This window comes from Sinocyclocheilus rhinocerous, unplaced genomic scaffold, assembly GCF_001515625.1.
Source record: "Sinocyclocheilus rhinocerous isolate Xijiao unplaced genomic scaffold, SAMN03320098_v1.1 scaffold368, whole genome shotgun sequence".
NCBI lineage: Eukaryota > Metazoa > Chordata > Actinopteri > Cypriniformes > Cyprinidae > Sinocyclocheilus > Sinocyclocheilus rhinocerous.
The window spans coordinates 818058-831725 of NW_015664681.1; the positions used below are offsets into that span (position 1 = coordinate 818058).

The window sequence follows — 13668 nt, forward strand, 5'->3', positions numbered from 1 at the left end:
GGGGGTAAGCTAGGGGGTCACATTTTGCACCGCTCACCCTACGTTTGAGAAAACAGCAAACACATACAACATCCCAAAGTCAATGGATTTATTTCCGTTGCACTGAAGTTGTTCACAGTAGTTACAAGGGGATACATTAGCGGCGATTCTATTTTTCCCGCTCGGTATTAATCAAATCCGTGATACATTACAATCCAGCTTTGCTCCTTTTTTTTCTCCCAAAGTACAAAATAGGAAGGACAACAATGTGTATTGCTTAGATTACATCTCCGCTTATTCTCTGTATGTTCCCATAAGTGATCATGTGTTATGACATCCCAGACCCCCATCCCGAGAGCATGATGCAGCAGAGCATGTGGCGAGAAAGCGTTCACGATAAGGGAGATGAGAGAAAAACGACCAACTGAAAATGAAGGCGTGATAACGGGGGAAACAAGTCGATGATGAAAAAGGTGAAGGGGAGGAGAAATCTAACATCCACAACATCATGCAAATTAAAGCCGAATGTCGGACATGCAATACGAGAGATAGAGTCAGGAGCAGCAGGATCCCCTTGATGGTTTTAAGAAAGTCGTTTGCCCAAAGTTGTCTATTTACAACATGTGATTTGAGCTCATCCACCTGTTTTACACGCACAATGAGATGAGTGACAGATATCAATACTTCATTATCCCTCACCCCCCACCCTAAAGAGGCTAGTCTACATTCTTAAATTACCAGTAAATCATTTAACATATACTACAAACTCTTTAATCTGGCCAAAGCCGGGAAAGAAAGAGTGCTTCATTCACAAAATCGGACAAGTGTTATCGTAGCCAACACAAAACACAAGATCCTTCAAACAATCTGATGAGTCGCCCTGATGCAAACAATAAAATCTCCACCACCCGGTTTTGTATATATAAATATTCCCCAGCTGAATAAATTAAAAGACAAACACATATATAAGTTACAAAAAAAAGGATAAAAGGTCTCTGAATCCTGCAGATGTTTCTCAATAAAAAATAAAAATTAAACACGAAATAAATACAAATCGAAAACTGACATCATGAGTAACCCTCGAATACATTAAGCATAATTGTCATTCAAAACTAACATTTCATAAACGCTACATGAGAAAAAAAAACAGGATGTGGCAACACAATTCATCTAAGCAATGCCACTGATAGACATTTGTTACATAAGGAATATTTTCAGTCTGTACAACAGAATATATAATTTACTGTGACGCCCCCCTCCCACCCCCGTGTCCCAGTCCACGACCCGCCCCAAAAGTTCATCCCCACCATTTTTTCAAAAAGGATCTCCAAATCTTGTACAGCAATGACACTGAGTCCATAAAATGTTTTAAATTCTCCATTTCACAAAGAAAGACTACATTGAAAAGAATACAATCCGACAACGGTCCTCGAGGGCAACTCCTCAAACACGTGCGTTATGAAATCCAGAGTTCCATTCGCAATTTGTCCTTTTGTAAGGATGTCCTGTATGTAGGTCTGTGTGTTTGTGTGTGCATTAGCAGAGAACGGGGAGGAAAGAAGACCAGCAAGGATAAAAACAAAAAGTATGTTTAAATAAAAAGATGAATTGTGGGTTAGCTTAGTGAGAATTCATAAACATCTTTATTTTAAGGCTTCACTCCAAATCCTTGGACATGTGTGGCTGTATGTACAGTAGCTGCAGGAGGAAGGAGTTGAGGAATCTTGTTGGTGTTTGGGTGTTTAGATGCATCAGAATGAGGAGTTTCCCTCAGCTGCTTGTACTGAACTTCCTGTGTAATGTGCCCTCCATCAATGTGCCATACATGAATCTTGTGCAAGTGCAGGACTTGGGGCTTTAACAGGTTTTCTGGATAATTCCTGGTAGCAGAAATAAATAAAGGCATCATAAAACAACATAACGTGACACTGTGAAGAACAAACAACACTGGAGAGAAAAAAAAAAAAAAAAAGCGTGTCTGTATACGCCTTTTGTAAAGTGTCGGGTCAGTACATACAGTACTTCAATATTCATTCCTTTATATAAAACTTTGTAGAGGCTTGGTTAAAACCAACTTGAGTCAACAACATCCTTTCACCATGACTGGATTCTTTTCTTTTGTTTATTTTATTTTATTTTATTTTATTTTAAAACTAGTATATAGTATTTCTCCTGGTTTTAAGGTTGTTCCTGTGTCCCAACTGATGGTGCCATCTTGGCTTTGTCTTGGCCAGATGGACATTTGGAGTCATTAGGCTCAGGCTCATGTCTCTTGCTGTTGGCATGCTTGGGCGTGCCGGGCGGATGGGACACCTGCCCGTTCTTCTCGTCTGAAAAGAGCTGTTTAATTACGTCAAAGAAGTTACTCAATGGGCTGCCTGGGTGCACAGACGGGAGAAGAGGAGAAGAACAAGAAAACAAGAGAGAGAGAGAGACAGAGAACAAATACATGAACAATGAGGATCACAGACGAGGCAAGATGAGATGATGAGAGGCAGGATGAGACTGCATTAACTGGAGACAATAAGCACAAATGTTTTGAGTATTCTTAACTTATCAGGTTTTACAGTGTGTGTTTGCACAATAGGTTTTGAATACTTTGTAGTGTTTACTGCAATGTAAGGGTTGGCTGGTGAGGGTGTAGACAGATGTCTTCTCTGACACACATGGAGTATTTTAAAGCTGTGCACTTGAGTGGAGGGTAAAACCAGTTCACATTATCACTAGATCCCACACACTCCACAAAGAACACAAGTCTGTGCTGATGAGAGAAAGGGTTAACACAACCCACTGGAATCCCCTGGCTGTAAGTCATTTACAGGTTTATTCACTTGACAGCAAATAATTTATTTTCCTTAAAAAAAAATAGTTAGCATAATTACATTTTTGGGCTTTTTAACAGACCAGCTTACAACTTTAACAAAACATACATAAATTATATACTGATCATTTACTAATGGTTTAATCATCATTTGTTCATGATTAACAAATGTTTATTGAGATACTAGTACAATGTTGACATTTCAATTATTTATAAAAGTGATTAATAATATATTAACTAGTAACATAACTAGTAAATATTAACCATTTACTAAGTATCTGTTTGATTATTTCATGATGCTATTTTTTTAAGATAACTTACGACAGATGTATAAATCGTTAGCATATTATTATTAATTGCTTATGAATGTTTTGTAAATGATTAGTTCATCATTAACTAATCACTTATAAATTACTTACAACTGAACGTTATTATAAAGTGTTACCCATGTTTTTGATCCACTTGAATGAGCTGGTTTATAATGGCCATTTGTTCAGGAATTGGACAACACTTTGTGGCATATGTTAGTGACCCTATAAATGTTGCTAAATTTTTTAAATTAATGCAGTCATGAACAAATTTCAAATTTCATGATGTATTGCATGATCTAGCAAAGAATCATAATTATATAAAATTGTCAGGGCATTTATTTACACCCTGGTACATATACAGCTAAACATATTTATGCTAAATTCATCATTTCTGATTCAAATCAAAGGCCAAAAATGAAATCTCATAAAATGGATTGAAATGTATAGTGGTACAAATTGTTGCAGATTCTGAATACACCTGAGAGTCGGCCCAGAAGGATTAACTACACACCCTATTTGACACCAACACAGGCTTGCAAACCAACACCTCTTTTTCCAATTTCATAAGTGACTGAGCAGCAGCGGCCCGATAGCACAAGCTGTAACATGACAGACCGTGGCCTATGTGAACACTAGAGTAGATTGCTTTAGTTCCAGAGCTTGTCTCTGAGTCTCTCAATACAATCTGGACTCCTCTCAACATCATGACAGAAAGCTCGAAACTGCCGCTTCCCTAGAAAACAGGCTGTTTTGCCACAGCCAAAGAGACTCTCAAAGAGACATGACAGCTGTGGCAGCTTTGAGACACACAGGACACTGCTTCAGCATTTCTGCTGTGAGCCATTACAAATGTTCATCTCCGTTTAGATTTATGCTGGGTAAACTATTGCAGACACAGAAAACGACCAGTACAGCATGGCTATTTTTCTCTTACGGGGCATGTGCTGAGCTCCAGTCAAATAGCTTTGGGCTAAATACAATGGATTTATGTCTCACCCGCGCATGATTAAATGTGTAGCTACAATATTTCTGAATTTAACCCCACTAGGTTAAGTCAATCTGAAATGACATACTATTAAGATCCACAGCTATGGAATCTAATAACCCTGATAAAGTAAGAAAGCAGCTGAAATGGCAAATACATTTAAGGCTTTATTGTATTTTTGCTAAGATCGTGTGTATGTTAGTGAGATTACATGCCAAATAATGGCTAATAATTACTGTATTCCTTTAAAATGACAATTAATCCAATAGCAAACACATGCCAGACTTCACTGTTGCCTGTTTTAATACTCACATTGTATGTATAGGGCTCTACATAAGTAGGTCATGCTGAGAAAACTAGTCCCGTTAGGATTCTGCCCCTCATTATACAGCGATTCTACAGATGATTACTTCTACTGTAAAAGTCCCAAATGATCAACATGAAAAAAATGTTTAGAGAAAAGAGGTGCTGAGAAACATGCTAACATAAAAGCTCAGACATCATCTTCAAATAAAAAACCTGGTTTAACAGATTCATAAGCGCTGCTGATTAAATGTTTAAATTAACAAGGCCTTTCACCAAAGTGATTCAGATGCAACAATTGGCCCACAAAAACAAAGTAAAATGATGCAAGAATTGAATGAGGAGAGAAAAACAACATGAAGAATGTATGAAGTGTTTTCACTCTAGAGAATTTAAACTTTCATGGATTGTCCTAGCAAGTGAGTTCATGCACACACACTCCCACACACACACATCTCTGCATATTTCAAATTTAAAGGGATAGTTCATCCAAAAATGTAATTTCTGTCATTAATTACTCACCCTCGTGTCATTTGTAACCCATAAGACTTTTCATTCATCTTCAAAATACAAATGAAAATATGTTTATGAAAACCCGTGCAAACAAAACTCTAATGCATCAAAAGTACAAAAAGGGATTGTCGAGGTAATTCATATCAATCAAGCATTTATTTATTAAAACTCTTCTGAAGAGACACAAAAGCCTAAATCAAATCTGTCCTTGTCTGTGTGAATCTGTCTCATCTTATTTTTTTATAGTAGTTTTGGTTGCATGGACCAAAAGGAGAGGGTGTTATTAAAATATACTGCTTTGTGTTTCAAAGATCAACAAAAGTCTTATAGGATTAGAATGACATGAGGGTGAGCAAATGATTATAGAAATTTCATTTTTGGGTGAACTTTCCCTTTAAAGGGTCTCTGTGTTTAAGTGCCACGCATTGGACAGCATGTATGATAAAGTGACGTACACTGTGGCAAAAGAGTTAAAATAGACCTCTTACCACCCTTTGAACGCTTTCCTGTCAAAGGAACATGACATAGCACTGTAACATGTCCAATCAAATCAAATAATTAGCCTAAAATGACATTCTCAATGCACCCCATTGACTTTACAGTAATGACATGAACTCAGTGATTCAACCTCCTTGCACAGATGTTTATTACGTGGCCACATCTGTTGAGAGTGAAGCATGCTGGTGCTCAGTGCTGTGCAGGTCTGCTCACGGTCAGTGAGGACACTCAAGCTCTCATGCCCATTCACTCAACAGCAGTGGGAGAGCAGGGGGTGAAGGGCAAAGCCAGGGGAAGGGAAGGGCGTGATTGACAGGGTGAGAGGATGGCACATCTTTAAAGCTACACGATCCTGATAACAGCTCTTTTCTTTAAGACAGTCCAAATGCACAATATGAATATAATTACATACCATGTTTTGGTATAAGGCACTGAGAAAGGGGGTTTTGTTTGAAATGTCATACTATCATACTAACAGGCTACTGTTTTTAAAGTATGCAGAATGTAGGTTATACTGTGCACAATAATTTTCTGTATGAAATACATGGATGACCTTTTTGCCAAATTATAAATTTGCAGTACCTTCTATATCAAGAGTAATGAATTAATATTATCACATTACCAGTACACTGTATACTGCCTACTATTTTCAAAAGACATATGTGAAACAAAGCATTAAAGCTGGAATACAGTACATGACTTGCCTATATTTTTACCCTGATTTTCAGTTTGGACAAGTCAACGCTAGTTTTTCAAAGTCAGAGCTAGTCTGCAGATTTGAGCTGACAGATTTCACAGAAAATCAGAAAATAGCGTATTATGGGGCACAGACTCTTGACGTTTTAGCTTCTGACAATGATTCAGTCAAATGACAACAGGCATTTATATTTTGAGTCAGTTTTAAAATGCATGCAACAAGGTGCATGTCTCCGCACGAGTTTGTAGTGTTCCGAACTACTCAAAAGTCTGGCAGTCCTGTGTATGATGGCTAGAGTTTATTTTTAATCATTTACAAAGCCGACAAGTGAAGTATTCACTTTAGTTCTGATAAGATATTAAAGGTTGTGTAGTGTATTCCAGCCTTTATGCATCTCTAAACATTACAGGCAGTGATTATTTTGTTATTTTGCATTTCTAAACTAAGTAAACTGTATATATATATATATATATATATATATATATACAACATAGATTCCCTTTGTGTATTCCAATACACTGGATTTGGAAGTCATCCAGGTACTTTATGCACATGGAAAATGTGCTTATTGTGCACAGTATACAGAATGCAGAATGATATTATTTATTTATGAAATGCCAAACTCCCTTTTCTGTATTACACAGTGATATTGCTTTTGGACAGTAAGGATTTGGGGCTGTCCAGCAGAGGGAGCTGTAACAGGCTCTTCACCATGTGCACAAACAGCCATGTGAGAAGACAGGCAGAGGATTTCTCTGTTCTTTCATTTCATCATCTCCAGCAGGAAACACAGTCTAGCCCATCACATTTCTGCTCGTAGAACGAACAACTTAAAACCACATTGATTTACTTGGGACACAGGTTTGATTTAGATATCAGCAAGAAATTTCCTGGATATGTACTGTATATAAACCCTTGTTAATACACGCGAGTGTGCTCTAGCATGCTCTTTCTGTGAGTGTGTGTGACTGCTAAGGAGAGTGTGTGTATGTGTGCAAGTGCCTTGCAATGCAATTCTGTGCAATGTGCTCTTATAAGGTCAAACGTGTATTTCCAGCACCTTTAGATAAGACATCACATCCGACATTAATGGAACAGTGGATACATTGCATCTAGAGAAGTTAATTTTCATATTAACAATCTGATGGCCTAAAAATGTATTTGAAACCAACTCTAACAACCATTTTAAACACTGGAAAGACTCATTTGACCTTGAGGGGTGTGTGCAGCGTTCAGTGCTCTGCAAGGGTGGGCTAGGCGCCATGCATGTTCAGGATGCTGTGTAAGAAAGCAGAAACAGAGAAAGAGCCAGAGAAAGAGGTGTGTTCAGTGGAGTGATTGGCCACTCACCAGACAGCTGCTGGACACCAGGCTGGTCATGTGTACTTAACAACTGAGCCTGAATCGTCTCCACCACCCGTTTGAAGCGTCGGCTGGGACCTGCCAGGGACACACACACAGAAACCCATTTAAATGTTTCGCAATGATCCTGTACAAACTGGTATAGGCGTGCCTTTCGAAATGAATGTACATTTATTCTGACACATCCTGGGTTTATTCCCCATAGCGGCTGCCTCATAAAGTCTAATGGGATGAGGCTGATTTTTATGGTGCTTTCGGCCCACGGCTGAGTTTATGACACGTGCACACACACGCACTTTAAAATGTGTGACTTTAAGAACAAGATTCAATCCCCTTTGTGTAGCCGAGAGAGCAAAAAAGAGCGAGGGGGAGAATGAAAAGCGAGGGACGGGGTTTGCAGTAATGGCACCAGCAGTGCGGGATCTTTTTGGATTGTCCTTTGAAACACAGCAGGTTGAAAATGCATAGTGATTACCAGGAGGCAAAAAGGCCTATTTTAGTTTAATTTTTTCCATTACCCCCTCGAGCAGTCGGTCTATTTTCAGAGTCTTAGTAAGAGAGGGGGAGTGTAATGGAGGAGGGGATCGCTTGCGGAATGAGAGAGAGGGAGAGAAAAAAATTCTCTCACCACTGCGAAAGACAAAGTTCAACATCATCAACCAGCCTCTCCATCACCCACACACACATCCCTTTGTGTTTCTATTGGCTGCCAGCGAGTTTATGACATCAAAATGGGCTTCTCACTGTCGGCATGGTTACCTGAGAGCAGTGTGAAAGTGACAGAGTAGATGCCGTTCTCCTTGGTGGCAGCCGTGCTTTCGGTGTAGGTGATGTCCACCTGGAACTTCACTGGTTTTTGGAACACGGTGGGGCCGGCCGTGGATTTGTATTCTGCCCGGAAACTCGTCTGAGACACCACACTGTGGCTGAGGCTGGGAATCTGAGAGAAAAATTCACCCCAAAATGAACATTGTGTAATTATTTAGCCCTTTGGTGTGTGTCTTTTTTTTCTCAATGTAATGAATGTACTATATTTTAGTTCAATAATGGTTTTCTTTAATAGTTTGTATTTTTAAAGGATTTTATGGTACTAAATAATATTTTATGAGCATAGAGCTGAAAAATAAATTTCTGTTTCCAAATTTCCAAAACTTTTCCAAAATCAGAGCCGTAATTCTAAACAAGTGTTGCAAATTTGAGATTGATATCAGTAAGATGGTACTCCGCGAGGAGTACAAGTGTGCATATTGTTTCAGGACCATTTAACCTTTCTGAATCATGCCCATTTTTCACATAGTTTTATAGTAAGTTTTATACCATTCTGATGAAGTAAAAATTCTTTCAAATTAAATAAAAATAATAAAAACAATTCAATAAAAAAGGGGTATTACTTGTATCTTTCTTCAAAAGGTACATTTTTAAGAATATCCTGGACATTCCTTTCAATATAATGACAATATAGGAGACCTGGGGCAGTCAAGTTCCAAAATGACAGAAAAAAAGGTCTTTAAAAGTGGTCCATAAAACTTGCGTGCTACATTTTTAGGTTTTCTGAAGTCATATGATCTGTGCGAGGGACTGAAACTTGTTATCCACTGAAAATGTTGACATCCATCCTAGCTCTCTTTCATGAATTCATGAGTTAAGTGATAGAAGATTTGCCAATGATTCTTTATTTTGAGTCAGATCTTTTCAATCAATCAGTTGATACAGTTCACAAAACTGGTCTGAATGATTTGTTCAATTCAGCTCAATGATTCGGTCGCAGAGCGTAACAGCCCACTAGAGCAGAAGATTATCAGTGAATAATTTCAATACTGGTCTGTTGTTGTCACACAGCAATTGCTTGGCTTTAGAAGATTTGGAATATAGCACACAAGTCTGACACTTCTGATATTTTTATGGTGTTTTTGCATCATTTTTGAAACTTAAAAGCCCCACGATAGTAAGAAAAGTTAAACAGGTTTGGAATGAGATAAGGGTGAGTAAATGAACACAGAATTCACATACTCATTGGAGACTTACAGAGAGAAAGGCGTGTACAATATCTGCTTTGATGGAGCTCAGAGGCTTGTCCCGAATCACCACAAAAATCTGCTCCTCCTTTTCGAGGTTAATAAAATTTCCAAACCAAGATTTTTTGGCAAGTCTGTGAAAAAGAAAAGCATGAGTGAACAAGACAACACAAACATCACTCAAGTCACATACTATGCATGAATTGAGTAAACATAACAACATTGCATGCTGTTACAGACAAAACACACTGTAACGGAGAACTGACATTTCTTCACAAATTTTGACTAACATTTGCATAAATCTCAAGAACACATTGTCTGCTCTTCATATATGCCATATCATCATACACGAGATTTGAAAAGTTTGGGGTCAGTAAAGGTTATTATTATTTTTTTTTTAAGAAGTGTCTTATACTTACCAAGGCTGCATTTATTTGATCAAAAATACAGTAAAAACTATATAATGTTGTGAAACATTATTACAATTTAAAACAACTGTTTTCTATTTTAAAAATATAATTTATTCCTGTGGTGGACAGCTCAATTATCATCATTACGCCTGTATTCAGTGTCACATGATCCTTTGGTGCTCAAGAAACAATTCCTATTATTATCAATGGTAAAACAGTTGTGTGTGTGTTATTTTTTTTTTGGGGGGGGGGCGTTTGGGGGGGACTAAGATATATATTTTGGGGGGGTTTTTTATGAAATGACAGTTCAAAAGATCAGCAAATTCTTTTGTAACCTTATAAATGTCTTTACTGTCACTTTGACCAATTTACAACTTTTGAAATGTAGTGTATATATTTCAGCTTCACCAGTAGAGAAGTTGGCAGATGAATTTCAGACCATCAAAAGATGGTGTCTCTTGGACACAGCAAGAAACGAAAACATGTATGACTTAAAAAAGTGACATTATATGATGAACTTATATATGACCAAATACTGTGCAGCACCATAAAAACCTCAAAAACAATTATTTCAATAAAATCTATTTTATTATTCTTTTCATTCTTTTAATTTATTTTAATTTACACATTTAAAACTAAATTAACATTTGTCATGACACACAATTTGCTGACAACTGAAAAGTACTGGAAAGTTTCTAAAATATTTCATGACCAAAGCCTGTGTGTAGGTTTGAATTCCTCAGATATGGCTCATTTCTCAACCCTGCTTGAAATCGCAGAGATTTTACCAGAGTCAGTGACTATCAAGGCCATCTTTGAGCCAGCCCAACATATTGTGACACTCTCTCACCAAGAACTTAACAAAACAACAGCAAAGTAAGAGGAAAACACTCCAGAAGAACGGGAGTCAGTCCCATAGACTTTGCGTGCCTGTGAAGCTAAGTGGAACTAAAACACTGAATTATTCATGACAAACTATTCCCTGATAATGTCTTCAGCAACAAACTAGGCTAATGGGGCCAGGAACAGTGTTTGGACCACCACATTAACTTTAGCTGCAGAGTTTTCAGAGCTCCTTTCAATAGATTAACATTTGTCATGACACACAATTTGCTGACAACTGAAAAGTACTGGAAAGTTTCTAAAATATTTCATGACCAAAGCCTGTGTGTAGGTTTGAATGCCTCAGATATGGCTCATTTCTCAACCCTGCTTGAAATCGCAGAGATTTTACCACAGTCAGTGACTATCAAGGCCATCTTTGAGCCAGCCCAACATATTGTGACACTCTCTCACCAAGAACTTAACAAAACAACAGCAAAGTAAGAGGAAAACACTCCAGAAGAACGTTTCCACCGTGGTGCTGCTTTGCGTGCCTGTGAAGCTAAGTGGAACTAAAACACTGAATTATTCATGACAAACTATTCCCTGATAATGTCTTCAGCAACAAACTAGGCTAATGGGGCCAGGAACAGTGTTTGGACCACCACATTAACTTTAGCTGCAGAGTTTTCAGAGCTCCTTTCAAATTATAATAAAATTTGGAGAAAAAGTAAGTACAAAGAGCAAAAGTTAAGTGTCTTAATTAAGCAAGCTGTAATTGAGTGTTGGTGATTTAACTCTCAACAGCTCAGGTTAATACAAAAGGTGATACATTTAGCCCCACACCTAGTAGAACAATGAGTATTGAACTAACATTTATTTTAATTCAATTATAATTGAGTATTATTTTAATGTTTCTTTCACACTCTGGGATGTAATAAAACTGTATATTTTACTTGATTGTCTTTGGAAATTGCTAATACTTACTCGGGGGAAGACTCGGGTGTTAGGCTGGACATTTCCTCTTGTGTGGGAACTGGAAAGAGACAAAGCGAACAAGCCTCAGTGGAAATTGCATCATACTCTATATCCTGAGAGATTAGACATTCATAACCTGAGGAGGGGAATGCTGATTAACCACAGCTAATTACTCCAAACCTGCAGAGATTAAGAGTAATTCAACCCCCACTATCAGCTCATCTGATCCTCTTCCCAGTAAAAGAGGGAAAGAGGAACAGCTGGAGGTGAGGGGAGATGCTCGTGCAGTTTTCATTATCATTACTAGATATATCAGCAGATATAGCTGATAATGGAGTATCATTGAGTTTATTACCCAGCGATCTGTAAAATCAGTCCTTAGAGAATGTCCCTCGCTAAGAGGGGAACGTCAACCTAAAACCCCAATAATAAAGGATTAGCAAGCATCGTTCTTTCACCTAAATACTTTTTACTGTATATGTGCATAGGCTATGGTGCTTTATTTTACACCTGATCCTGCATATCATTGCTTTAGTGCCATATAAAATTAGGGTTTTATAAGGGATGCATAATAAATTGGTAGCATTAGATATCCTGTAATTCATTATTTAATTGTGCATGCAATGTTTTTTCTTTTCTTTCTTCTTTTTGTCATTTTTACATTTAGATTAACCTTAAAATGAACAGATACAGTTAAAGTTAAAATATACTTCTGCGAAAAATTAAAATTCTGTCATCATTTTCTCACCCTGATGTTACTCCAAACCTGTATGACTTTGCTTCTTCTGTGGAACACAAGGTTGATGTTTTGAAGTTTTTTTTTTCATGCAATAAAAGTAAGTGGGGTCCAGCATTGTTTTTGACTTTAATTAAAAATATAATTAAAAATCTTCAAAATGTTTTCTTTTATGTTCCACAGAAGAAAGTAAGTCACACAGGTTTGGAACGACATTGATGGGCGAGTAAAATACAACAGAATTGTCATTTTTGCGCAAAGGATCCCTTTAGTATTTAAACACACTAATTTGTTAAATGTTATCTTTTGTAAATTTAAAAATAAATATCAATTTTTCTCACTGTATGTTATAATGTTGTAATAAATTCTAAATTCACTTGTATATTTAAAATGATTAATTTTAGTTTTCATGTTTTCATTTAGTTACACAAAAGAGTAAAATAGAGTCGAATTTTAATAATCTGTCATTAATAAATTAACTCAGATTTTTAATTTTTAATAAGGTAATCCCTTGTTTATTTAATCAGAGACATTACACATAAAAAAAAAAAAATCATCATATCAATGTAAATGTTCCTAGATTTAGCCAAAACGCCAAATTTCCTTTTGCAGTCCCTGGGCAGGTTGATGTAAAAGGTTATTAAAAAGTGCTTTGAGATGTCTCCAGCACTGCTGGTACCTTGTAGTTTCCTGCGGTGGAAGCGTGGTGAGCCAAGGAAGCTGTTCTTAATGGAGTTGAGGCGTGTTCTCCACGGCATGCCTCCAATGGAGGGGCTGGGGGGTGGCGTGGGGCTAGGGGTCCCCGCTGGGCTCTCCTTAGGCGTGTGCAATGGTGTTCCTTTCGGAGTTGGTAATGGGCTGCCCCTGGGGGAGGGGTGGGGCGTAACCTGTATGGTGGAGATAGATTTGCCGTTGTGGTCAGTCCCGGCCAGCGGGTGAAGGTGGTGAAGCCGGATGGGCGAAAGGGGCGAAAGGGGAACGGAGAGCTTGGGTGGCACCGTGAGCGGTGGCCGGCGCACTTTCGGGCTGCCAGGCATCGGCGGGGGCAGGGGTTGGCAGGGCGTAGACGGTTCCGACTTGGCCGCAGATGGCACGGCCGTCGTGTTAGGGAGCGGGTTGGACCTGGTGGCCTGCAGGGGCTTGTCTGCAACTTTGGGCTTGGCTGGAAGGGTCTGGGGTTTGTTGTAGTGCTGATGGGCAACTGTCTTTGGGTGAAAGGTTTTGGGGGGGTGGGGGCC

The 13668-nt window shown here is 38.2% G+C and overlaps 1 protein-coding gene across 2 annotated transcripts in view; it reads right to left on the bottom strand.

Annotated features, from left to right (window-relative positions):
- Positions 1–1241: 1241 nt before the first annotated feature.
- brsk2b (BR serine/threonine kinase 2b) overlaps positions 1242–13668 on the bottom strand; it is a 150260-nt gene continuing 137833 nt past the window's right edge. Inside the window, exons 16-21 of one of the 2 annotated variants that reach the window (XM_016541036.1) lie at positions 11704–11752; positions 9495–9618; positions 8229–8409; positions 7458–7547; positions 5401–5418; positions 1242–2357 (exon numbers count right to left, since the gene is read on the bottom strand). In XM_016541036.1, coding sequence (XP_016396522.1) covers positions 2158–2357; positions 5401–5418; positions 7458–7547; positions 8229–8409; positions 9495–9618; positions 11704–11752 — 662 coding nt within the window. In that variant the 3' untranslated portion in view covers positions 1242–2157. The remainder of the gene's footprint in view (positions 2358–5400; positions 5419–7457; positions 7548–8228; positions 8410–9494; positions 9619–11703; positions 11753–13668) is intronic. The other variant, XM_016541037.1, reaches the window with a different exon arrangement.